This window comes from Macaca thibetana, chromosome 15 (genome assembly GCF_024542745.1).
Source record: "Macaca thibetana thibetana isolate TM-01 chromosome 15, ASM2454274v1, whole genome shotgun sequence".
NCBI lineage: Eukaryota > Metazoa > Chordata > Mammalia > Primates > Cercopithecidae > Macaca > Macaca thibetana.
In genome coordinates this window covers 45,512,794-45,538,680 of record NC_065592.1, presented here as the reverse complement: position 1 = coordinate 45,538,680, position 25,887 = coordinate 45,512,794, and the positions used below count along the sequence as shown (strand labels likewise).

At 50.1% G+C, this 25,887-nt stretch overlaps 3 protein-coding genes across 9 annotated transcripts in view; 1 reads left to right on the top strand and 2 right to left on the bottom strand.

Annotated features, from left to right (window-relative positions):
* The window catches only part of CCDC107 (coiled-coil domain containing 107), a 232,499-nt gene extending 219,046 nt beyond the window's left edge, over nt 1-13,453 (top strand). For 2 of the 5 annotated variants that reach the window (XM_050762242.1, XM_050762239.1), the window contains exons 2-6: nt 10,334-10,454; nt 10,549-10,700; nt 12,671-12,731; nt 12,828-12,918; nt 13,017-13,453. In XM_050762242.1, coding sequence (XP_050618199.1) covers nt 10,349-10,454; nt 10,549-10,700; nt 12,671-12,731; nt 12,828-12,918; nt 13,017-13,434 — 828 coding nt within the window. In that variant the 5' untranslated portion in view covers nt 10,334-10,348 and the 3' untranslated portion in view covers nt 13,435-13,453. Of the gene's footprint in view, nt 1-10,224; nt 10,455-10,548; nt 10,701-12,670; nt 12,732-12,827; nt 12,919-13,016 lie in introns of those variants that run through there. The other 3 variants (XM_050762243.1, XR_007719941.1, XM_050762238.1) reach the window with 3 other exon arrangements.
* SIT1 (signaling threshold regulating transmembrane adaptor 1) lies at nt 672-2,381 on the bottom strand. The gene is made up of 5 exons (XM_050762263.1): nt 2,129-2,381; nt 1,877-2,012; nt 1,732-1,790; nt 1,559-1,620; nt 672-1,456 (listed from the first exon to the last, which is right to left on the bottom strand). Exons 1-5 carry the CDS (start codon nt 2,226-2,228, stop codon nt 1,223-1,225), a joined length of 591 nt encoding a protein of 196 aa, XP_050618220.1. The 5' UTR covers nt 2,229-2,381; the 3' UTR covers nt 672-1,222.
* On the bottom strand, nt 3,031-17,559 carry ARHGEF39 (Rho guanine nucleotide exchange factor 39). 3 transcript variants are annotated; one of them, XR_007719937.1, is made up of 10 exons: nt 17,342-17,524; nt 17,040-17,134; nt 16,639-16,759; nt 16,274-16,392; nt 15,583-15,653; nt 15,205-15,333; nt 14,771-15,000; nt 14,438-14,526; nt 13,968-14,260; nt 3,031-3,215 (listed from the first exon to the last, which is right to left on the bottom strand). XR_007719937.1 is itself a non-coding variant. In XM_050762213.1 (9 exons), exons 1-9 carry the CDS (start codon nt 17,477-17,479, stop codon nt 14,245-14,247), a joined length of 1,008 nt encoding a protein of 335 aa, XP_050618170.1. In that variant the 5' UTR covers nt 17,480-17,559; the 3' UTR covers nt 13,705-14,244. The 3 variants fall into 3 exon arrangements, 2 of the variants coding, with proteins under 2 accessions (XP_050618170.1, XP_050618171.1); XM_050762213.1 differs by lacking the exon at nt 3,031-3,215 and having other exon boundaries at nt 13,705-14,260; nt 17,342-17,559; XM_050762214.1 differs by lacking the exons at nt 3,031-3,215; nt 15,205-15,333 and having other exon boundaries at nt 13,705-14,260.
* Nucleotides 17,560-25,887: the final 8,328 nt, after the last annotated feature.

The following is a 25,887-nucleotide window of genomic DNA, read 5'->3' as shown; positions in this document are numbered from 1 at the left end:
GGAGGCTGGGGTTAAGAATCAGGAGGTAAATGGGTGGACAGGCAGGACAAATTAGATGGGGATTAAAATGAAAGTGGTGACAAGCAAAACTGTTGCCAAGACTGCAGGTGACAACTGAGAGAGTGAAGGCCGGGCACGGTGGCTCGTGCCTGTAATCCCAGCACTTTGGGAGGCCAGGGTGGGAGAGAGTGAGTGGAGATGGACCCCTGCCACAGTGATGGGGTAAGGAGAGGGCCTCTGGGGGTATACGGTGACTAAGTGCAGATAAGGCTACTGATGTCAAAACAGGGGTATAGGTGGGACTCATAGCAGATGGGGAAGGTCAGGTTGGGGGACTTGATGAAGGAATCAGGCTGGCAGGTTGTGGAGGTGCTGGCAGTTATAGAGGTCAAGGGGAGAGTAGCTCAGGACTGTGAGCTTGCAGCCCCCAGGGGGAATGCAGTGGCTCTGAGTGCAGATCCCGGGGATGTTCTAGCAGCAGCAAGAGCAGCTGAGGAGCTGAGCTCCGGCCCTCCACCCCGGCGCCCACCTCTGCCCTGTTGATGCTGCAGCCCCTCTTGGCCCCTCATCCCCAGCTAGGCACCCCCAGAAAGAGCTCCGTGCAGACAGCAAACTCACCCCCATCTGCGGGGCCCTTTGCAAGTCTTCAGCCTTCTAGGTTAAAATCTAAACACTTTTTGGAAAGTTTTATTTGAAAACTTGGGGACAGGGCAGAGACAGCAGGATGGAGACTGTATTCTCCTGCCAGGGTTCTTGGGTCAAAAGCCAGGCTCGGGTCCTTCCCGTCTCTAAGTTCCAGGTCTGCTCCAGTCTGTGAGCTCCCGAGGAATATACCCACCCACCCACTGTCAGGCCCTTACTCCTCCCCCACCGCCTACTTCCTGTGCCTGAGGAGACACTGAGGCGTGGGGGTAGACTATGAGGGAGCGGGGGTGGGGAGGATCTGGTTAAACTCCAGAAGAAGGAAGTGAGAACCTGGGAGTTTGGGGGCTAAGAGGAACAGATAGAAAAAAGAAATGAGGAGGGGGCTACTGTCTTTGCCTCCTCCATCACAAAAGCTTTGCCGAGATGTCTCCCTCGACGCTCAGATAGGAAGTCCAGGGTAGATCACATCCTGTGACTTGGCAATGGCGCCCGTCTTTGGGTGCTGGTTGGGAAACAGTCATGCCCCTGCTACAGGGGGCTGGGGCAGTGCATGCCCCGCTGTGCCAGGCCCTCCATCTCAGCTGGCTGCAGGCTGGCTGTTGGCATAGGCCTGATCGGGGAAGGAGGCTCGGGCCCTGCGGGTCTGGGCACATACTGAGGCATAGAGCTCCGGCTCGGGGCCCAAGGCCTGGGACTTTGGCTCAGAGTCCAGCACCACCTCCGAGTACTTGATGGGGGTCCCAGGGCCTGGGATCCGACCCTGAGGAGGCCGCAGCTGTAGGCTGGTGTAGCACATCACCTCCTCTGCAGCCTGGAGATGCAAGGCTGTTAGAAGTTCACTGGACCCTTGGAAAAGCCCGAAAAGCCCCCCACTTCCTTCCCTCCCCCTTTTCTCCAGCCACAGCTGACTCACCCTGGCAGGGCCTCCAGGAGTTGGATTTTGCTGGTCTGGTCCTGGGTCTTGAGACAGCCGTCCTGGGACAGGGAACAGGAATCTGGTCAGCAACTTGTCCCTGCTCCTGCACACCCCCATTCCAGCCACCCAGGACCTGGCCTCTGTGCCCCTCCTCTCTGCCAGCTCCCTACCTGTCTGTAGATAATGCAGGTTCCCATACAGCGGAACCTCTTCCACAGACCCTCCAGAGCTGCAACACAGAGTTCAGGGGATGAGTGGGGACTTCTCGGTAAGAAAGAACTCTTAGTCAACCCATCCCTGTTGTCTGTTACCCACCGTCCCTGCCCCGGATGGCTCCTGCTCCGGCCCCTGATCCACTGGGACAAGTGTGCAGCCAGCGAGATGAGAAACAGCAGCGTCACAGCTCCGAAGAGGACCCACAGTCCCCAGGCCTGGGTTATGGAGGGGATTCCTGTGGATGTGAAAGGAAGGGGGGTATAACTGCCCCGCCCAACCCCCAGGGCCCAGCAGGTGGGACCTGGGGCCACATGACCCCTCCCCCACCAGCCCCTGCCACGCCCAGCTCACCCAGTGTGAGTAGATCCGTGCAGTTGTCACCTCTGCTCATGGCTGCTGATGTGAGAGTCCACAAGCACACTGCTCTGAGCCGAGGGTCAGCCTGGTTCATGGCCTGACAGCTTCCACAGCCCTTCTTACTCCCACCCCTCCTCAGGCCTGTACCCCACAGCTCAGCATCCCCAATGCTGGTGGTGGCAAAGTCTCTGGTTTCCGGGGAGGAAGGGGGAGGGGAGGGATGAGAAAAAGAACAAAGACCCCGCCCTGTGCCTGCACCTGCGCCACTCCTGCAGCTTCTGAGCTTCCCCCACCCTCGCTGCCCGGGGCCCTGTGCCCCCCTTGAGAAGAGAAGCAGGCCTGTGAGTAATGTGCCACGGGCAGTTGAGTCCCTGAGGACTCCAGGGGCGGGGCGTGGGTGGGCAGAAGTGGTGTGAAGCAGGACTAACAAGAACAGGAACGCCCCTTCTGCTCCAGGATGCCCACCTTCCTCCCTGACTCTGGTCCTGGAAGAAAGATGTATTCCTCAATGAATATGATATAAAGTGGAAGGGTCGGGGGAGCCTCCTGGTACCTCTGATCCCATCACACCCTAAGGCTGATCTGAGAGGATATGTGTATAGGTGATGCTTGTTATTGTTTCATTGGGGGCATTATAACTTGGGGGACACCCCCAAACCTCCCCTTTCAACCCACTTCATCCAAACTGTCCGTAAGAACTGTCACTCTCAATAATTAATTGCATTTTAAAACTCTTTGCCGTACGACTGTCCTGGGAAGGTGAGCCCTGTCTTTGCACATGTTCACTTCAAGGGGTGTAGTACCTGCCGTACCTAGAGATAACTCCATCACGTGCAAGGCTGTTGATGTACGAAGAGGGATTTGAAGTTGCAAATATAAACCTGAGACCAGAAGTCAGAGATGTGTTTTATCTAGCCCATACAACATTTTTTAAATGTTTAAAATCAGTGCAGTGGCATGCCAACAATGGGGATGGCAGAAGTCCTGCCCCTTGAGTTGCAGGCAATAAGGGGGTGCCTTGTCTGTAGATAATTTTAAAAATAAAAATCAGTCCTCTTCTTATCACCATGTTCCAGAAATTCTGAAAAAAAAATCAGTGATAAAATTATCCTCCCTGAAAAATATTTTGTAGATCTAAGTTTTATTTTATTTTTTGAGACAGGGTCTTACTTTGTCTCCCAGGTTGGAAAACAGTAACACAATCTCAGCTCGCTGCAACCTTGACAACCTCCCGGGCCCAAGGGATCCTCCCATCTCAGCCTCTTGAGCAGCTAGGACTACAGGCATGTGCCACCACACCTAGCTAATCTTGTTCATTTATTTTGAGATGAGGTCTCCCTGTGTTGCCAGGCTGTTCTCAATTCCTGGCCTCAGGCAACCTGCCCACCTCGGTCTCCCAAAGTGCTGGAATTACAGGCATGAGCCACTGCGCCCAGCCCAGATCTAACTTTTAAATTGCTGTGGTTGACCAGGTGCAGTGACTCATTCCTGTAATACCAGCACTTTGGAGGCCAAGGCAGCAGGAGGACTGCTTGAGGCTAGGAGTTCAAAACCAGTCTGGGCAATATAGTGAGACTCTCCATCTTTACCAAAAAAACAAACAAAAACAGTAGACAAGCCTGGTGACACAAGCCTGTAGTCCTAGCTACTTTGGAGACTGAGGTGGGAGGATCACTTGATCCCAGGAGTTGGAGGCTGCAAGGAGCTACAATTGTTCCACTGCACTCCAGCCTGGACGATAGAGGGAGAGACCCTTTCTCTACATTAGATACACAAATACCATTGTCTTACAACTGCCTACGGTATTCAGTACAGTAACATGCTGTAAGCATTGGAGCTTAGGAGCACCAGGCTATACCATATAGCCTAGGTAGGTAATAGGCTACACCATCTAGGTTTGTGAAAATACACTCTATGACATTTGCACAATGACAGAATTGCCTGGTGACTCATTTCGCAGAACATATCCCTGTTGTTAAGCAATGCATGACTTTTTTTTTTTTTTTTTTTTTTTGAGACGGAGTCTGGCTCTGTCGCCCAGGCTGGAGTGCAGTGGCCGGATCTCAGCTCACTGCAAGCTCTGCCTCCCGGGTTCACGCCATTCTCCTGCCTCAGCCTCCCGAGTAGCTGGGACTACAGGTGCCCGCCACCTCGCCCAGCTAGTTTTTTGTATTTTTTAGTAGAGACGGGGTTTCACCGTGTTAGCCAGGATGGTCTCCATTTCCTGACCTCGTGATCCACCCGTCTCGGCCTCCCAAAGTGCTGGGATTACAGGCTTGAGCCACCGCGCCCGGCCAGCAATGCATGACTTTTTAGGCTGACATGATTATATTTACAAAGTTCAAGGAAAGAAAATGTTCACTGTCTGAGTTTATTTTCTGGCCCTTATTATTCATTTTATAATTATCATTGAAAATAATTTTGTCATATAATTTTAAAATTTGTTTTAATTTATTTATTTGAGATGGAGTCTCCCTCTGTCACTCAGACCAGACTGCAGTGGCACAATCTCTGCTCACTTGCCCAGGCTGGAGAGCAGTGGTGTGCCCGGCCATAAAGCATTTTTTTAAATGATCCACTTGAAAAATAAAAATGTGTTTCAGGCGTGGTGGCTCACGCCTGCAATCCCAGCACGTTGGGAGGGTGAGGCAAGAGGATCGCTTGAGCCCAGGAGTTCGGGACCAGCTTGGGCAACATGGCAAAATACCGTCTTTACCAAATATACAAAAAATTAGCCAGGTGTGATGGTACACATCTGTGGTCCCAGTTACTCAAGAGGCTGAGTGGGAGGATTGCTTGAAGATAGGAGGTAGAGGTTTCAGTGAGCCAAGATCAAGCCTCTGCACTCCAGCCTGGGCAACAGAATGAGACCCTGCCCCCACCCCCCAAAAAAGAAAGAAAACAAGAAAAATTTGGGCCTGGGCATGGTGGTTCACGCCTGTAATCCCAGCACTTTGGGATGCTGAGGTGGGCAGATCACCTGAGATCACGAGTTTGAGAGCAGCCTGGTCAACATGGTGAAACCTCATCTCTACTAAAAATACAAACATTAGCCGGGCGTGGTAGCGCGTGTCTGTAATCCCAGCTACTCTGGAGGCTGAGGCACGAGAATTGCTTAAACCCAGGAGGTGGAGGCTGCAGTGAGCCAAGATCGCACCACTGCACTCCAGCCTGGGCGACAGAGCAAGACTCCATCTCAAAAAAAAAAAAAAAGAAAAGAAAGAAAAATTTGGGCCAGGTGCGATGGCTCACACCTGTAATCACAGCACTTTGAGAGGCTGAGGTGGGAGGATGGCTTGGGCCCAGGAGTTTGAGACCAGCCTAACCAACATAGTGAGATTCCCATCTCTGCAAAAAATTAAAAAATTAGCAAGGCATGGGGGCATGTGTGCCTGTAGTCACAACTACTTAAGAGGCTGCAGTGGGAAGATTGTTTGAGCCTGGGAGATAGAGGCAGCAGTAAGCCATGATTGCACCACTGCACCACTCCAGCCTGGGCAACAGAGTGAGACATTGTTTCAAAAAAAAAAAAGAGGGCCGGGCGCGGTGGCTCAAGCCTGTAATCCCAGCACTTTGAGAGGCCGAGACGGGCGGATCACGAGTTCAGGAGATCGAGACCATCCTGGCTAACACGGTGAAACCCTGTCTCTACTAAAATACAAAAAAAAAATTAGCCGGGCGAGGTGGCGGGCGCCTGTACTCCCAGCTACTCGGGAGGCTGAGGCAGGAGAATGGCGTGAACCCGGGAGGCGGGGCTTGCAGTGAGCTGAGATCCGGCCATTGCACTCCAGCCTGGGCAACAGAGCTAGACTCCGTCTCAAAAAAAAAAAAAAAGAGAAAAGAAAGAAAAATGTTTTTTAAATGATCCAGGACAGGCAAGGTGGCTCACACTTGTAATCCTAGCACTTTGGGAGGGTGAGGCAGGCAGATTCCTTGAGGCCAGAAGTTCAAGACCAGCCTGGGCAACACTCTACAAAAACAAAACAAAACAAAACAAAAAACACAAATTAGCCGGGCATGGTGGTGTGTATCTGCAGTCCCAGGTACTCAGGAGGCTGATCCAAGAAGGTTGAGGCTGCAGTGAGCACTCCTGACTGGGCAGCAGAGGGAGACCCTGTCTGAAACACACACACACATCCACTTAGTGTCAAATATGCTAAGTATGCCACTGATTCCTTGTCAACAGTTAAAAATTGGGAGATTTCAAATGTTTAAAATCCTGATTTGTTGATTCCTTTGAAAAAAGATCTGGCAATAGTGCCCTGAGTTCTCTAAAGGCAATAATCAGTTGGGGACCGCTTATCATTATTATATCTAGCCTGAACCCCTTATTTACACCGACTGTGCCAACTGGCTTAGATTCAAGGTTTCTATAACCCTGCTCTGTGTACCCAGACTGTCACTGAGTCGTCAGCTAGACCAATGGACCCCAGCCGTTTTGGCACCAGGGACAGGTTTTGTGGAAGACAGTTTCTCCATGCACAGGAGTGTGGGAGAAGGGGATGGTTTGGGGATGAAACTGTTCCACCTCAGATCATCAGGCATTGTGGTTTTTTTGTTTTGTCTTTTTTTTTTTTTTTGACAGGGTCTTGCTCTGTCACCTAGGCTAGAGTGCAGTGGCGCGATCTTAGCTAACTGCAACCTCTGCCTCCTGGGTTCAAGCAATTCTCATGCTTCAGCCTCCCAAGTAGCTAGGATTACAGGCACGCACCACCATGCCCAGCTAATTTTTGTACTTTTAGTAGAGAAGTTTTTTTTTTTTTTTTTTAACCATGTTGGCCAGGCTGGTCTTGAACTCCTGGCCTCAAGAGATCCGCCCACCTTGGCCTCCCAAAGTGCTGGGATTACAGGCATCAGCCACTGCGCCTGGCCTAGATTCTCATAAGGAGCCCACAACCTGTATCATGTGCATGCACAATTCACAATAGGGTTTGTGGTCCTATGAGAATCTAACACCGCACTGATCTGACAGGAGGTGGAGCTCAAGTGGTAATGCCAGGATGGAGAGTGGCTGTAAATACAAATGAAGCTTCCCTCCATACTCTGCCGCTCACCCTTACTCCTCCGCTGCTCACCTGCTGTGTGGCCCAGTTCCTAACAGGCCATGGACCAGTAGTGCTGGGGACCCTTGAACTACACTATGACAACTCCCCTTGGTGAGGGTTTCTCCCTGTCCTGTCCTTCCCCCTCCTTTCAGGAAAAACAAGAAGACACACCCATATTTTATTTATTTATTTATTTATTTATTTATTTATTTATTTTGAGATGGAGTCTTGCTCTGTCACTGAGGCTGGAGTGCGGTGGCGCGATCTCTGCTCACTGCAACCTCCGCCTCCCAGGTTGAAGCTATTCTCATGCCTCAGCCTCCTGAGTAGCTGGGATTACAGGTGCTGGCTACCACACCTGGCTAATTTTTGTTTTTGTTTTTGTTTTGTTTTGTTTTGAGGCAGTGTCTTGCCTGTTTGCCCAGGCTGGAGTGCAGTGGCACAATCTCGGCTCACTGCAACCTCCACCTCCCAGGTTCCAGTGATTCTCCTGTCTCAGCCTCCCAAATAGCTGGGACTGCAGGCGCCCGCCACCACACCTGGCTAATTTTTCTATTTTTAATAGAGACAAGGTTTAGCCATGTTGGCCAGGCTGGTCTCCAACTCTTGACCTTAGGTGATCCGCCCACCTCAGCCTCCCAAAGTGCTGGGATTACAGTCATGAGCCACTGATCTTGGCTTCATTCATTTATTTAACACACATGATGTACTGATTGCCTGTTTGTATGCCAGGCTCTGGAGATGAAAATGCGATGAATGGAACATGGTTTCCTGTCTGGCAGCTCTTGATCTAACTAGACAGACTACCCAGTGTATCCCAATTAAGAGACCATGAAAGGCTCTGTGGAACATTAAGAGACTGTGGAACAGGAGGAATACCTGCCTGCCTGGTGAAGTCATGGAAGACAAGGATGGGGAAAGGCTGTTCAACAGAAGGTATAGAGAGCAGCCGAAAACTGGTGAAATCTCCACCCTGCCTCTTACCTATTAATAACATATTTAACCTTCCTGAATTGCAGTTTCCTCATTCTTTGAAAGAGCTTAATTATATTACCCTTTTGGGTCATTTCAACTATTCATTAATTTCATTCAACAATGATTCATTGAGTGCCTGTTATCGCCGGGTGCCACGTGCTATGCTCGGTTCTGGAAGCAAAATGGTAAAGAAAAAAGAGAGGTGGCTCTGGCCCTTGTGGAATTTAGGACCAGCCTAGCTCAAGGGTCTCCAACCCCCGGCCACAGGTCAGCACCAGCCTATGGCCTGTTAGGCTCCGGGCCACATAGCACGAGGTGGGCAGTGAGGCCAGCAATCATTACCGCCTGAGCTCCGCCTTCTGTCAGATGAGCACGGCATTAGATTCTCATAGGTGCGCGAACCATATTGTGAACTGCGCATGGGAGGGATCTAGGTTGCGTGCTCCTCGTGAGAATCTAATGCGTGATGATCTGAGGTGGAACAGTTTCATCCGGAAATCATCCCTCCACCCCGCTTCGTCCGTGGAAAAATTGTCTTCCACGAAACCTGTCCCTGATGCCAAAAAGGTCGATTGGGGACTGCTTGTCTAGTGGTATTGAAGAAAGTGAAATAGTGGCACTAAAAAATAAATTAGAAGTTGAATTAAGGGTTCTGAATGATGGAACACACTTGAGCTGAGACCTGAAGGTTGTGTAGAACCCAGCTATGCAGAAAGGGAATGCAGCAGCGTATCAGGGAGAGAGTCAATGTAATTTCAACTGTCTGGTTTATAGTAGTAGCCGCTCAGGTTAAAAAATCACTAGAGTCCGTCGTGGTGGCATGTGCCTGTAATGTCAGCTACCCCGAGGCTGAAGCGGGCGGATCCCTTGAGCCCAGGAGTTTAAGACCAGCCTAGACAAGAGAGCGACCCGCCGTTCAAAAAAAAAAAAAAAAGAAAAAAAGAATCACTAATATGTAAGCACGGTTCTGAGTATTTTGCTTGAGTGATTCCATTTAATCATCATAGCTCTTGAAGTAAGTGCTTATCTTCATTCCTCAGAGTGGAAAAGAAGGTACGGAGAGACAGAAGTAAGTTTCCCAAGGTCACCGCTCTTGAGTACAGGAGCCAGGATTCTAGCCCAAGCAGAGTCCGTAAGTTGTGTACCAGCTACACAATGAATGGTGGCTACTAAAGCGTTTGCCAGATGGAGAGGGAAGTAGAAGAGGAGGCATTCCTTTTTCAGGAATGCTCCATATTTGAAGAGTAATGAGCGCACTTCATAGCAAGGCCAAGAACAGAGTAAAGATGCCCGCGCATAAAAAGCAGCCGCGGTGACCGGGCGCGGTGTCACGCCTGTAATCCCAGCACTTTGGGAGGGCGAGGTGGACTGATCGCTTGACACCTGGAGTTCGAGACCAGCCTGGACAACAAGAGAAAAATCCATCTCTACAAAAAGTAACAGTTTAGCCGGCCATGATGGCGCCCGCCCGCAGTCACAACTACTTGGGAGCCTGAGGTGAAGGATCGAGGCTGCAGTTAGTCGCGACAGTGTGCGACTCTGTCTGAGGAACAAAATCAGCCGCACTGAGAATGAGCCCCGTGTGGTTAGTGCGCCAAGACGCACTGCCTGCGTAACTAGAAGAGCTGACGGACGACTACCCCGCACCACGCCGCTCAGCGGGACACGCTTCTTGGCGGACTTTACAGTGGGAAGGGGGAATGTCTACGTGCTTATGCACGTGGCACTCTCTGCCGGAGGTCCGGGGACTTTCCCCTAGGCAGGGGGGAGGAACATAGTCCCCAGTTTGTAGCCTAGGATACAGGCCTTCAGCACGACCTGCGTAGTTACTGTCATAGTGTATTACTTTATAGCCCTAAAAAAGACTTTATTTTCAGATTAGGGTGAGAAAGTTGGTGGCGTCAGAGAAAAACAAACCGTTTTTGGGCATAACTTTCTAAGACTATAGGTTTCCAGAGCATTGTGGCTAGCAGAATAGCTTAATAGATAAGGAATGAGCAAATGCAGGAAAGCTGGAATGACACCATCTTATGCAAATATGGTCTGGCCCCGCCCGACGAGGAGTGGGCGTGGCCTCCCCGGGAGGCCTGTAGCGGGCCTGCTCGCTTGCGCGTGCGCGTGCGCACTGGGGCGGCCGGTCAACGCCGGACTGCTTCGGGACAGCCCGCCCCATCCCTCCACCCGTGGGCTGGCAATGGCGGGCCCAGTTTCTCTCTTCGGTATGGTGGGGCTGCTGCTTGTGTCTGCGCTGCCCGGGGTCCTAGGAGACCGCGCCAGTCCCGACCTCCGGGCACACCCAGGTATCAGCGAGGGCTGCTGGAGGAGGGCCGGGACTGCGCACCGGTCCCAGGCCCCACCCAGCTCGGCTGACTTGCCTGTGTCCTCCCTCCGCAGGGAACGCAGCCCACCCCGGCTCTGGGGCCACGGAACCCCGACGGCGACCACCGCTCAAGGACCAGCGCGAGCGGGCCCGGGCCGGGTCGCTGCCTCTGGGGGCGCTTTACACCGCGGCCGTCGTGGCTTTTGTGCTGTACAAGTGTTTGCAGGTGCGGGACCGCCGGGGGTGGGGATGCCCTGAGCCCGAATCTCCCATGGGGGCGCCAGGGTACCAAGAGCAAGACACAGCTTCCCTGTCTGTAAAATAAAGACAAATGGTCCGTTGGCCTTCCAATATTATGAGGTTATTTTGAGGATCCAGGGAGGTAACGGATGTGAAGAGCGTGTGGTGAGCTGTAAATAAATAATGACCATCACATTTAGTTCTCCCACAATCTAGTGAAGAGTAGTCACTTGCTCGAGGTCACCCAGCGCTGGCAACTACTGGAGCTGGGATTTGAACCCAGCTAGCAGTGTCCATGCTACAAGAGTGGGGCCACCTTGGCACAGGAGGTTGATTGCTGCAGTGTGTTTCTAGAGTTCCAGATATGAAGTGGTCTTATGTTGTCCTTGGGAAGGAGGCCCTGAAATGTGGGTTGACAGTACATTTTGAAAAGTAGTACCTTCCAGGGCTGTGTCTTTAGCCCTGACCCTCTTACATAGTTGCATTATAAAATAGAACCGATGGAACCAGTTTAGATGCATGAAACTAGAAGAGATAGCTAATAATGACCCCAGGTAGATGTGACAGGCTAGGATGAATGACTGAATTTAATGATGAACTTTGAGGACAGACTAGTAAATTCTATTCTTGGACCTGAGTAGTCTGGAAGAAACATAAAGTAGCAGCAACTCTTACGAAAGAGATTTAGGCATTCCAGTTGACTGAGTTCACTGTGGGATGTGACAAGCCACTTCCCAAATCAGTGCTGGGAACATGGCACTGTGCTTCACCTGTTGATCAGAATGCCCCTGGAGAATTGTATTCGCCTCAGGGCACTGCTTTAAGAGCACTACATGTTCAGTAAACCACCAGAGAAAACCGCCGTCAGTGAGCACTGACTGTAAAGACTGAAGTTATTAAACCACAAAAGAGGCCAGGCGCGGTGGCTCAAGCTGTAATCCCAGCAGGCCTTTGGGAGGCCGAGACGGGCAGATCACGAGGTCAGGAGATCGAGACCATCCTGGCTAACCCAGTGAAACCCCGTCTCTACTAAAAAAAAAATACAAAAAAAAACTAGCCGGGCGAGGCGGCGGGCGCCTGTAGTCCCAGCTACTGGGGAGGCTGAGGCAGGAGAATGGCGTAAACCCGGGAGGCGGAGCTTGCAGTGAGCTGAGATCCGGCCACTGCACTCCAGCCTGGGTGACAGAGTGAGACTCCGTCTCAAAAAAAAAGAAAGAAAGAAAAAAAAAAAAAACAGAAAAGACTCAGGAAAGGGGGTGAGGGTGTGGCCATTGTCTTCAAATTCCTGAGGGGCTGTCACATTGAGGAGACATTATTTTGGAAGGCTCCAGTAAGCACTATGGAAAGAATATACATAAAGGACAAATTTTGGCTTTATGCACGAACTGTCTAACAACCAGGGTTTTTGTTTTTTGAGACGGAGTCTCCTTGTGTCACCCAGGCTGGAGTGCAGCAGCGCGATCTCAGCTCACTGCAACCTCCAGCTCCCAGGTTCCAGCGATTCTCCTGCCTCAGCCTCTCAAGTAGCTGGGATTACAGGCATCTGCCACCATGCTGGCTAATTTTTGTACTTTTAGTAGAGACGGGGTTTCACCATGTTGGCCAGGCTGGTCTCAAACTCCTGACCTCAGGTGATCCACCCACCTCGGCCTTCCAAAGTGCTGGGATTACAGGTGTGAGCCACCGCGCCCAGCCACCAGAGCTATATTCAAACCGGAGAGAGTTGCTCATTCCTGGAGGTGTTTTTCAGCAAACTGAATGACCGTGTGTGGGACATAGGACATGTTGCTTCATGTGCTGGGTGAGGAGCTACATAGACTAGAATTGCTATTCTCTGAGCTAAAAACCCAATCACCGTCTCCACCTCAAATTGCACTCTCTCCTGGCTGGCTCTGGAGACTGAGGTGATGGAGCAGAACCTTGTTGCTTCAGTTCTGCCCTTTCCTTCCACAACAGGGGAAAGATGAAACTGCGGTTCTCCACAAGGAGGCAAGCAAGCAGCAGCCACTGCAGTCAGGTGGGTTTAGCAGAAGTCTGTGCTGGGTAGAGGGAGATTAGGGGACAGCAGAAGATACGTAACCACTTCTGCCCCCCTTTTTTGCCTTATCCCCAGAGCAACAGCTGGCCCAGTTGACACAACAGCTGGCCCAGACAGAGCAGCACCTGAACAACCTGATGGCCCAGCTGGACCCCCTTTTTGAGCGGTGAGGAGAGCAATGATTCTGTTAATTTTGGGGGAATTTGTGGCAGGAGGGAGGAATGGGGACATAGGTTGGGAGCCACTGAGTGGACATTTCTTCAGTGTGACTACTCTGGCTGGAGCCCAGCAGGAACTTCTGAACATGAAGCTACGGACCATCCACGAGCTGCTGCAAGACAGCAAGCCGGACAAGGGTATGGAGGCTTCAGAACCAGGTGAAGGCTTGGGAGGCGAGTCTGCTGGAGGTGGAGACAAAGTCTCTGAAACTGGAACATTCCTGATCTCTCCCCACACAGAGACCAGCAGACCTCTTCCTGAGGACTTTTATTTAAAGCAGGACGAGGAGGAGGTTGGTGACAGTCAGGACTGGGAGGAGCCCACAAACTGGACCACAGAGACATGGAACCTATCTACTTCCTGGGAGGTGGAGCGGGGGCTACGGAGAAGGTGCAGCCAGACTGTGGCAGAGGGCCCCAGTCACAGCCCTGGCTGGGAAGGAGGGACGATAGCTGAAGGTTGAGTAAAACAAAGTCTGTTTTTGCGATGGGGTGCTCCTGTGTGTTTTTTCCATCCTAGCTGGTTGTACACACCCATACTAGGTGCCTAAGGACAACTGGGCCTTCTTGAAGAGCTGTCCTTATTAGGACAAAAAGAGGCTGCCTTCCAGTGTGACAGCAGAAAAGATAGAGGGAGCTCCAGCTCTTTTCCTTGTATTCTTGAGGCTACCAGCATACCCGTGTTCAGGGCCCAAAAATCCCTTTTCTCATAGCAAAACTGAGACAGAAGGGTCTTTCCCCAAAAAAAGAAAAAACTTTACTCAAATCCAGTGGAAAAATAAATGATAGAAACTATACACAACATAAAAATAGCCACATTTACAAAGCTGCAGCCTTGATAAATGATGGGCCATGGACACAGCACGGAGCTTATCAGTCCCAAATCCCCTCATCTGTGTTAGGGGCTGGTTCAGTTGGGTCAGACTTGGTTTCCTGATTCTTTTTTAATAAAATTTCTTAATTATTTTTTCTTAAATAGAGACAGGGTCTCACTCACTGTGTTGCCCAGGCTGGTCTTGAACTCCTGGGCTCAAACGATCCTCCCACCTCTGCTTCCCAAAGTGCTGGGATTACAGGCATGAGCCACTGTGCCTGGTCGTGATTTTTAAGAGTTGGTCAGGTGATCTTGAGTAGCTTGGTCCAGGTAAACACAAAGTGACCTTTGTCAAATCATGAAGGGTTCTGTTTTGTTCAGTACTGAAGAAGATTCCTTTGTACTCCTGGCTGTGACCTATCCCTGAGGTATCCTGAGTTCTGGAATCTGTAAGATTCCTCTAGTTTTTCTGGCTGCTGTGGAGAGAAGACAGTCAGTTCAGGCACTGGCATGAGTGCTCTTTTCAGACAAAATCATCTGTGGGGTTGGTGGCTGGGGCGTGCCAGACCAATGTAGGGCACGAGACAGGAACTGCTTATTTCCTGCTTGTGGGCCTCATCACAGCGCCCTTCCTGGGGGAAGACACAACTTACCTGATAGCCCAAGTCAGACTGTGGTACCAGCGTGACAGCTCCTCCTGGTCTGTGGACATAAGCAGTAGCTTCTCATGAGGGAAGGACAGCTAGAGAGAGACCACCTCTTAGCGCATGGCTCAGAAAGGTCCAGGCTAAAGCTGAAGCCCTTGCTGTTTCCATGGAGCTAATTCGGGGATGAGACAATTACTAGGTATGAAGCCTGAGCCCCAGCTATCCTCTCTCAATGTAGATGGTGCTGTTCCTATGAAAAGGGACCCACACCAGGAAGATAAACCAGCCTATAAGCATCTGAGACATATTTTGGGTCTAGGGTTCCCACCTATTACTTACACTGAGCAACCCACCACAAGGGCCTCCTGAGTGGCCAAAGACCCTGCTGAGTTGACACTGGGCCATGGGGTAGAGGGCCTTGCAGGCAAAGGTGCCACTCTGCAGCAGGTGCAGTGGAGGTCGAGGCTTGGCCATGAGCAGCACATCAGTGAAGAGGAAGAACATGCGGGGCCGAGGCTCCCCATGGGGAGGCACCACCAACAGCCAGCCCTGGCGTAGGAACCAGCGCCCTGGGGGATGGGAGCGCTGTTATTCTAGGGCAGCTTCAGGATCCATGGGAATGAGGAAAGGGAAGCTAAGAAAACAGGGGTTATGTGCTGGGTCAATACCGGAAGAAGGGTGAGTAAGAAAAGAGCAGCTGGTTGGCGCTTGGAGAGTTAGATAAAAATAAAAGACGGGGCAGTTGAGGTTTGAGGGGGAAGTAGGCAGGCTACCTGAGGTCAGCCCCTTTGCCTGGCGTCCACTGAGCAGAGCCTGGACACGCCGAAGGTGCTGGTCATTCTTCTGTTTCTGACCAATAGTGTGGACTCTCTGGGCAGTCTCACTTATCAGTCGGGCAGCCCCTGGAATAACATCTCCCACACCTTACTCCCCAAATAACTTTGACTTTGGGTGGCATGGTTGTGAAAGAGGCTATTCTGGAGGGGACCAGGGTCAGGGTCTGACTTCTTGAAGAAAAGGCAGAGCAGTAGGGATACTGTATACATGTCAGTGGAAGATAGGGTCATACCAGACATTGTTGGAGGTCAGAGTCAGAAAGGGATACAGGAAAGGAAGCCTCCAGCCTGCATTGCAGAGGAGCAAGAACCTACGTGTGAGCTGTTGATGGTCAGGGCTGTTGGGACCTGTGTTTTCAGCCAAAGCAACGACGAGATTCTCATACCTGGAATTCAACAGTGGGAAGTCTGAGGGGAAGCACAGCCAGGCAAAACTCCCCCTGCCTGATGTGCAGATCACCCTCTACCCATACTTCAATTGCAAGGCCAGGAAAGATCTGCTTCTGGCTACTGTATCCCCTTCTTTCATGTAGGACTCAGAACCAGGGCTCACACCACACAGCCCTCTTCCATCCCGCACTGAAGAGTCAGTGGCAGACTAGCCATAGTTCAGGAGGCCAGACTGGAAGATGAAAGTTTATCAACCCAAGGAGGATGCTACAGACAGCCTGACTATAGCCCTTAACTCAGGCTTAACCCAGAGACAGAAATTCTAAGCCAGGCCAGCCCCTCATCTGAAACTTTTCCAGAAACCGTGCCTCAGGCCCTGGTAGAGGCCCCCTCACTTCAATGTAAAGTCCCACAGTTCCAGCTGAGGGCCTCAGGCTGCAGACCCTCAGTACTCCAATGGGTTCACATTTACTCTTGCAAAAGGTTTTTAGAAGCAATTTGGCTCAGGGTCGAGGCAGGGCTTTGGGATCGACCCCAAGACATCCCACAAAGCTGAGGGCCGCAGTCATACAATCTCAAAGAGAGAGGCGGCTGGAATCAAGGGAAGTTCACTCACTGCTGGAGCCGCTGCAGAGGCAGAGGGAGTAGGTCCTGGAGCTGAAGGCCCCCAAACTCAGGGCGGCTTTCCTGAAGCCGCACAAACCTCCGGAAACCTTTATTTTTCTTTAGCTGCTCCTGGAGTGAGGGAGAAAGGATTGGAAGCAGGGAGACAAGCCACTCCTTATATTGCATTCATCTGTATCCACATTCTCAGCCTTCAGTAAGCTGTGCGCTCCTAAGAGAAACCCTGTCTCCCTACAGAGAACTTACCACAGAGCTGAGCACCCAGAGGGCTCTATAAATGCAGGAAATGTATAAAGTTTGGGTCTCCAGATGAAGGGGAAAGGTAAGGGGCAAGATTTGAGGTCATCTCCAGGTTACCTGCAGGGTGGTCTGGGATCTCTCTGAGTTGGCAGCAAATTGGTTATAGAGCTCCAAGTGGCGGCAGAAGCCCTCCAGCCCTTGGCCCCAGCATCCTCCTTCCAGGTAGGGAAGCAGCTCCCTGTGTGGGCGAGGACAGCAAAAGGGCAGCTCTAGAGCCACTCAAGCACCACCTCATTTAGTTCTCATGAGAATTAATAGCACTAATAGTAGTGCTATTACCCCATTGTACAGATGGAGAACAAGGGCATGCTAAAGGCACTGGGCCAAGGCCACAGGTGAGGTAACTGGCGGACTCCAAATAGAACCTGATACAACCTGAGTCTCTGACTCCAAGCTCTGTGCACGGCCACAGGCCAGGACTCTCCCTCCTTTCCTCTCTCTGTGCCCCTTCCACTTACTGGCTGGCGCCGTAGATGAGCTCCCAGGAGCCAAACAGGGCCTGGCGCTCAGGTGGTCGCAGGGTCCCCTTGGCTTTCAGGATCCCCAAAAAGTACTGCGGAAGGAGAGAATATTGGTTCCTAGCCTGGAGGAAGAGGAGGCTAACGCCAGGCTCCCCCAGAAACCGCAGAAGTCTGCCCAGGCTCCCTGCATGCAGAGGGATAGTCCAAGACCACCCTATTCCGGGTTACCGACCTCGCAGAGACCCTCCCACACCCTGGGGTCCCTGTTCCATAATGGGAGTGTGTGCCAGGTCCCGCACCGTGGCCACCAGCCCCAGCTGTTCTTGGTAGCGCCGCTCAGTCTCTAGCAGCTCCCGGGCGGTGCAAGCGCGTTTCCGCTCCCAGCGGGCACGCTGCTCTTGCACCGGGGACCGCACACCCGGGTAGTGGATCTCCATGCCTGGCTAGGGGATCGACACTTCCGGCTGCAACCCGCGGCAGATTCAAATCCTAACCGCTCTAGGGCGGGAGCCGCGGAGGCGGGGCCGGGGAGGGCAGCGCGCAGGAAGGAGCATGCGCGGCGGCCGGCCGGACCGCGCAGGGTCTCTTTTGTCCTGCCCCACCGCCAGGGAGGCGCCTTAGGTGCGCGGCGCCGGCAGGGGCAGGGCGGGGTGGGGCAGGTGTGGGGCCCTCCTCTGAGTGGCACTATGTTGGAGCAGCAGCCTGAACTTTCAGTCAGGAGACGGGCTGCAGATGCTGGCAGGAACTTAGCGTCCTATCTGGAGAATTGGATGGGGGTGGGGCGCGATCATTACAGTACACATTCTGTCCCGAGCCCATGCCGAATGCCAGGGGGTCGGTTGTTCCCAGAATTGGCTAGGAAAAGGTATAGCCATTTGAAGGAATGATATGAAAGTATTAAATATTATAAATGGTGTTGTGAAGAAGCTATTAATATGGGAAAACACACATAGTAAGTATATTGCTGAGAGGAAAAAAGCAGGCTACGAAGGTGTATAATATAATCCCCTTTGTATAAAATACATACAAAAGGTTTGAAGGCGAAACAAGCAAAAGCTAACTGTGTGGCCGGCACGAGAGCTCACACCTGTAATTCCAGCACTGTGGGAGGCAGAGGCGGGAGCATCGCCTGAGCCCAGGAGTTCGAGACTCCATCTCTCCAAAAAAAAAAAAAAAAAAAGAAAGAAAAAAAAAAAAAGTTAACTGTGGTTTTTATCTCTGGGTAATGGAATTGAAGATAATTTGTTTAACAAATGTGTATTAAGTACCTAATCTGTATCTGTGCCAGGCACTGGATCACTGAAGCTAAAGGGATGAACGGGACAGACAGGGCGATTTTTTAAATTTTCGTATACTTCTGCCTTTCCCAAGTTTTCTACATTAAGCATGCATTACTTTGTAGTTAGAAAAAAAAATATTATAAAAAAAACAAAATGTCAGAAACTTTAGGCCCCCTCCCTACTGATTTGGACTCCTAGGAATCTCGACCCCAAGCCAAGAACCAGGGGATTGTCAAGGTTCTGAGGTCCCCACCACCTCCCCACCAGCTCTGACATTCTAAGAATTCTAAGAAATAAATAATGCTGGGCTTAGACCAGGGAGGAATAACTTGAAGCGCTTGGTTGAAGGAAGGGGAGAGTTTGGATCAGACTGTACCTTGGGCTCATGTCCCAAGGAAACTGGTAGTGATACCAAATAGGTAGAGGACTGGTTATACTGTCTCAAGTGAATGTGGGACAGTCCACACACTAAGAGCTCGAACATAGAAGAGGACAGATAATCCCGTGGTAATTGGTGTCACTGTGAGCCCAGGTGATGAGAGTAGACCACAACACCTGGGGTGCAGTTGGTGATGGGTATGTTTGTGAATGCTGCCAGTGTGTGTTAGTGCTTTGGGTGGGTGGCAGGGGGTGGAGAATAGAGCCTCCTATAAGCATTGGTTGGGGAAGAGGGCAAAGCCGAGAGGACACACTGAAAACAGTTGGCGACAACTAATTCCCTGGGGACCAAGTCAATCAAAGAGCAAGTCAGGCATACCCCACTCTACCTGGAACAGCTGCTAAGCTCTGCTCCCACAGCCAAAGATAGGAGGGGCCAACAGGAGGAGGTTCAGAGGGTAGTCAATAACCCCTTTATTCTTTATCCTCAAATTTTGCATTCAACCTGATGGATGCTGGAGAAGCCCTAGGGATGCTTTGAACAACAGTCATCAGTCATTCAACAAAATTAGGCTGAGTGCGGTGGTTCACACCTGTAATCCCAGCACTTTGGGAGGCCGAGGTAGGCAGATCACCTGAGGTCGGTAGTTACAGTTACAATGGCTGTGTGCTTCTTTATGTGTTGTTGGAAACCAGCCTGACCAACATGGTGAAACCCTGTCTCTACTAAAAATACAAAATTAACCGGGCATGGTGGCACATGCCTGTAATCCCAGCTACTTGGGAGGCTGAGGCAGGAGAATCTCTTGAACCCGGGAGGCAGAGGTTTCAGTGAGCTGAGATTGTGCCATTGCACTCCAGCCTGAGCAACAAGAGCGAAACTCCGTCTCAGAAAAAAAAAAAATTAAATGCCAATCATGTGCCAGGTCCTGTGCTAGGCATGAAGATGAAATGGTGGACAAGAGAAATATGACTCCTGCCCATAGGCAGCTTACACTCCAGCATGGCAGATACAGTAAGGAGTCACCATAAAATGAGGAAACATTACAAGGGACATTTAGGCTTCTACACAATCATGCAGTGAAGGGACTGATCCTAGCGTAGGAGTCAGGGAAGGCTTCTCAAAGGAAGTAATATGTGAACTGATGACCTGAAGGATGAATAAAACCTGGCTAGGCAGAGCTGGGTGCTAGCAGCAGGGGAAGTGGAAAAAAGAGTCAAACAGCACGGACAAAGGCCTGGACACACACATACACAAGCATACGATGAATTTAAGGAACTGCTAGACGTTCTATAAGATGAGAGCATAGACTGCAAGGGAGAGAGTGATGACAAAGGAGACTGGAGAGGTAGACAGAGGCCAAACTTAGAAGGAATTTATAGGCCAGGCGCGGTGGCTCAAGCCTGTAATCCCAGCACTTTGGGAGGCCGAGACGGGTGGATCACTAGGTCAGGAGATCGAGACCATCCTGGCTAACACGGTGAAACCCCGTCTCTACTAAAAAATACAAAAAACTAGCCGGGCGAGGTGGCGGGCGCCTGTAGTCCCAGCTACTCAGGAGGCTGAGACAGGAGAATGGCCCGAACCCGGGAGGCGGAGCTTGCAGTGAGCTGAGATCCGGCCACTACACTCCAGCCTGGGCGACAGAGCGAGACTCCGTCTCAAAAAAAATAAATAAATAAAAAAATAAAGGAATTTATATCAGTAAAATTGTGATATAAGTAATAATAAATTCAAAGTGGCTAAACATTAAAATAATTTATTAATTCATGCAACTGAAAAGTCCAGAAGCAGGTGGGCCCTAGTGTTGGCCTAATCCAGCAGCTCAATCATGTTACCAAGGACCTCTTTCCACCACTCCACCGTGCCTTCCATGGTTTTACCTTCATCTTAAGGCTGGCTTCCATTGTGGATACAAGGTGGCTGCCCACAGTTACAATGACTGTGTGCTTCTTTATGTGTTGTCCACAGACTTGGTTCCCTTAGCCATCAAATACTTCAGACAGAGAGCTTTACTCCCCTAGGTCACAAGCCTGCCATGGAAACCAGGGCAATAGTGGCACGCTGAAGGCCACGTCAGTTACTGTGAACCTTATCCTAAGAGCAATGGGAAACCATTGAAAGGCCTTAAACAGGGAGTGAGATAATGAGATGTGCCATTTTAGAAACATCACTCTGGTTAGCTGGACTCAGCAAGACCTATCAGGAGGCAGTTGCAGTCATCCAGGTAAAAGCTGATGTAAGTGTGAGCAAAGATGAAAAATGTGGATGAAAAATTTAGAAGGTAGAATCTATAGGGCATGGTTATTGAATGCTAGGGTGAAGGAAAAGATGAAAGTAGAGATGGTACCAGGTTTCTGGCTTCTAGGCAGAGGGTGGTGCTATTTACTGAAGGAGGATGAAGAGGAGGTTTGTGGGGAAGACAAATTCAACCTGGGGCCTGTTAAACTTGAAATACTTGTGGGACATTCAAGTGAAGATGTCTTGGGTCTTGTCTATTAGGCAGATGGTTATGGGTCTGACATGGGGAGAGAGTCCAGCCTGGGAATACTTGGGTGTCATCAATTTATAGGAGCCATGGGAGTGGATGACACTGCCTTGCAAAGATAAGGAGCAGGATAAGGGCAAAAGCATGAGAGTCTTCAATATGAACTCATCCCTTCTCATCCTGTGCATCCACTTCAGTTCCACCGTACTGATGGTGGACTAAATGGTGGCCCCATAAAGACACGTCCATGTCCTAATCCTCAAGACCTGCATATGTGACCTTGTTTGGAAAAAGTGTCTTTGCAGACATAATTAGTTAAGGATCTTTTTTTTTTTTTTTTTTTTTTTTTGAGATGGAGTTGCTCTGTCGCCCAGGCTGGAGTGCAGTGGCGCAATCTCGGCTCACTGCAAGCTCCACATTCCGGGTTCACGCCATTCTCTTGCCTCAGCCTCCCAAGTAGCTGGGACTACAGGCGCCCACCACCATGCCCAAATAATTTTTTGTATTTTTAGTAGAGATGGGGTTTCACCGTGTTAGCCAGGCTGGTCTCGACCTCCTGACCTCATGATCCGTCCACCTCCGCCTCCCAATAGTTGAGGATCTTGAGATGAGATCATTCTGGATTATGTTGGTGGGCCCTAAATCCAATGACAAGTGTCTCAATGAGAAACACCCAGTGGAGACACAGGGGCAAGAGAAGGCCATGCGAAGTTGGAGGCAGACATGGAGTAATGCAGCTACAAGTCAAGGAATGCCTGGAGCCGCCAGAAGTTAGAAAAGGCAAGGAAGGATTCTTTCCCAGAGCCTTCAGAGAGAGTCCAGCCCTGCCAAAACCTTGATTTCAGACTTCTGGCCTCCAGAACTGTGAAAAAATCCATTTCTGTTGTTTTAAGCCACCCAGTTGGTGGTAATTTGTTATAGCAGCCCTTGGAAATGAATAAAGATGGGGAGGTGGCCAGAACTACAAGTTAGCCTCAAGGTTCTATAAGGAATTTGATCAGTCTTTGCCCCCAAGCCATGACTTGGGAGAGGGACCATTTTCCCTTCTACCCAACCAGTGAATAGTTTCCTCCTCTGCCACGCTGGGATAGGCAGAGACTTGTTTTAGTAACATGACCCTTCAGTGTTTTAAAACACAAACCCTCATGAACAAACACTTGACCTATAATAACCTGGATCAGAGAGGTCCTGATCCAGGTGTGGGGTGCCCTCATCAGTAAGTCCTGAGTACACTCTGTCCCAACCTGGGGAGACTCAGGAAACAATAACTCAAACCTGTTTTAGGGTTTGGCAGACTCCCAGCATGATCCAGGATCAGAGTCCACATTCTCCACTCAGATCAGAGACGAGAGAGACAAGGAGAGAAACGGAGCCATAGGGAATCGCATTTGGAAAATGAGTGAGCTGTAACAGAGAGCTGAATTAGTCTTTACCACATTCTGTCTTGTATAGGCCTGTCCAATTCAGATATTACCATGTACTTCCATGTGTCAGGAGCCAAGCAAGGTCCAAGCCAAAGACAGAGCTGACCAAGACAATCAGCTGGCCATTCAGAGTGTACACTGGACAACACTGCCATGGAGAGCTCTGAATTTGGCTCCAGAAATGGCACCCTAGAATCTTAGGCTGACTACATCTGAGGATGACCATTTGGAGGACAACTGTTATTCAGCCATATATATTTTGGTGTACAATATGACAGTCATCTGACAACACAGATGATTTGGAGTGCCACAAAAATGTGGTGTGAGGCCAGGCATGGTGGCTTACGCCTATAATCCCAAACTTTTGTAGGCTGAGGTGGGAGGATCACTTGAGGTCAGAGGATCACTTGAGGTCAAGAGTTCAAGACCAACCTGGGCAATATAGCAAAACCCTGTCTCTACAAAACAAATTAAAAAAATTAGCCAGGGGTGGTGGCTTGTGCCTGTGGTCCTAGCTACTCAGGAGGCTGAGGTGGGGGGATCACTTGAGCCTGGGAGATTGAACCTGCAGTGAGCTATGATGACCCCACTGTACTCCAGTCTGGGTGACAGAGTAAGACCTTGTCTCAAAAATAATAATAATGTAAAAAGTTATGTCCTGTTTATGGAATAGCTGTGGTTTGACATGCACAGGTCATTGACAATGAGCTCCTTGAGGGCAGAGACTATATCTTAGTCAATTTGGTATTTCTCAAGCACCTGGCAAGGTAATCTACAAACAGAAAATGCTCAATAATGGCTGTTGAATAAAAGACGGACTCAATCAAGTACTGAGCCCCGACCTTATGGAGCTGAAGGCCGTTAGAGCAGATAAAATGTCATAAATCACCCTTATATGAGTTAGATGGTGGACAAGGTTATTATTGAGGGCAGGCAAAGAACTGGGTTGGCTCAAAGATGACAGGGATCTTTTCCAGACTAATGGTAGAGGGTTGGTTAAGGAGTTTCCTGAAGGAGGTGGCCTTTCATCTGAGTCTCAAAGAATAGAAGGGATTAGACAGGGAGAACAGTAAAACTTTTTTTTTTTTTTTTTTTGAGACGGAGTCTCCCTTTGTCGTCCAGGTTGCAGTGCAGTGGTGCGATCTCAGCTCACTGCAAGCTCCGCCTCCCGGGTTCACACCATTCTCCTGCCTCAGCCTCTGAGTAGCTGGGACTACAGGTGCCTGCCAGCACACCCAGCTAATTTTTTTTTTTTTGTATTTTCAGTAGACACGGGGTTTCACTGTGTTAGCCAGGATTTTTTTTAAAATTATTATTTTTATTTATTTATTTATTTTTTTGAGACAGAGTCTCACTCTGTCCACCAGGCTGGATTGCAGTGGTGCGATCTCGGCTCACTGCCATCTCCGCCTCCCAGGTTCAAGTGATTCTCCTGCCTCAGCCTCCTGAGTAGCTGACATTACAGGTGCCTGCCACCATGCCCAGATAATTTTTGTATTTTTAGTAGACATGGGGTTTCGCCATGTTGGCCAGGCTGGTCTCAAACTCCTGACCTCAGGTGATCTGCCTGTCTTGGCCTCCCAAAGTGCTGGTATTAGAGGCATAAGTCACCGCACCCAGCCAGTAAAACTATTTGCAACACAGCAGCAAGTGCACAAGCACTGACCCATCAGAGTTGAAGGTGGCTGAGGCACTCAAGTGGGCTCCTGGGGACTCTGCTATGCCAGGCAATACCTCTTTAGATAAGGGATCAGGAGGTCTAGAGGGTCCCTAAGGAAGAGCTAGGGTAGCAGGGGCACCATGGATCTAGGGGCCATGGCTATATGCCAACAGGATTAGAAATATCTTAATATATTTAATTAAGCTACTCAACCATATTGGTGTGTGCCTACTGAATATTAGCCCTAGATGGACCCGAAATGGCCTTATTCTCTTGTGGTTTATTGAAGCCAATGGAGCCTTACTAGAATGTGAGCTACAAAACAGTAGAGCTGTTCTCTATTCAATGTTGCATCTGTAGGGCCTAGAACAGCACCTGGAGGACTAGAGGAGGCTTAATAAATTGTTAAAAGGGCAGACTAGCCAGCGGTGATGGCACGTGCCTGTAGTCCCAGCTACTTGGGAGGCTGAGGCAGGAGGATCACTTGATCCCAGGAGTTCTGGGCTGTAGTGTAGTATACCAGTCAGGTGTCTGCACTAAGTTCTGCATCAACCTGGTTGCCTAAGGATAGTTGAACTGACCCAGGTGCAAATTGGAGCAGGTCAAAACTCCAGTGCTGATCAGTAGCAGGGTCGCACCTGTAAATAGGTACTGCCCTCCAGCCTGGGCAACATAGTGAGATCCCATCTCGAAAATAAATTTTAAAAATAATTAATTAGAAAAAAAAACAGCCTGTAATCCCAGCACTTTGGGAGAGCAAGGTGGGCAGATCACCTGAGGTCAGGAGTTCAAGACTAGCCTGGCCAACATGGCGAAACCCAATCTCTACCAAAAATACAAAATTTAGCTGGGCGTGGTGGCACGCACCTGTAGTCCCAGCTATTAGGGAGGCTGAGGCAGGAGAATCGCTTGAACCTGGGAGGTGAAGATTGCAGTGAGCTGAGATCACACCACTGCACTCCAGCCTGGGCAGCAGAGTGAGACTCTGTCAAAAAAAAAAAAAAAAAAAAAAAAAAGGAAGAAGAAAGAAAAAAGAAAAAAGGAAAGAAAAGAAAAAAACCTGGGAGGCCTAAGCCCATCCTTGGGGTCCTCACACTCTTCTACCCCATCTCCTTGCACCCAGTCTTCCCCTGCAATCTCTGCTCCATACTAGCCTTCAAGCCCTCAACATGACCTAGTATGATAATTGGATTCTGTCGCTCTCCTGCTCATAATATTTTATGCCTCCCCTTCACCCAGAATATCATTCTCCCTATTGTTTTTACCAATTGAACTGGTATTTCTTCAAGGATATAAACAAATTTGCCTACTTCTATATTATCTTCTAAAGCAGAATTCATCTCTCTTCCCTCAATATTATGATATTGACAGGGTTTGCCCTCACTCACTAGACTGCGAGCTCCTCAGGGCAGGCAGTTGGTTTTTTGTTTCTTTTTTTTTTTTTTGAGACAGGGTCTTGCTCTGTCACCCAGGCCAGAGTGCAGTGGTACAATCTCAGCTCACTGCAGCCTCAACTGCCTCGGCTCAAGCAATCATCCCATTTCAGCCTCCTGAGTAGCTGGGACTACGGGCACATGCCATTACACCTGGCTAATTTTTTGTATTTCTAGTAGA

Bases quoted from the DNA above. Each gene is read 5' to 3' on its own strand.
- ARHGEF39 (XM_050762213.1), bottom strand. From the start codon at position 17,479: ATGGAGATCCACTACCCGGGTGTGCGGTCCCCGGTGCAAGAGCAGCGT. The intron at 17,135-17,341 runs GTGCGGGACCTG...CTCCTTCCGCAG, and splicing joins AGCTGGGGCTGGTGGCCACG to TACTTTTTGGGGATCCTGAA. The intron at 14,527-14,770 runs GTAAGTAATAGG...GTCTCTCTCTAG, and splicing joins CTTGTGGTGGGTTGCTCAGT to CTGTCCTTCCCTCATGAGAA.
- SIT1 (XM_050762263.1), bottom strand. From the start codon at position 2,228: ATGAACCAGGCTGACCCTCGGCTCAGAGCAGTGTGCTTGTGGACTCTC. The intron at 2,013-2,128 runs GTGAGCTGGGCG...TCACATCCACAG, and splicing joins CACGGATCTACTCACACTGG to GAATCCCCTCCATAACCCAG. The intron at 1,621-1,731 runs GTAGGGAGCTGG...TCCCTGTCCCAG, and splicing joins CCTGCATTATCTACAGACAG to GACGGCTGTCTCAAGACCCA.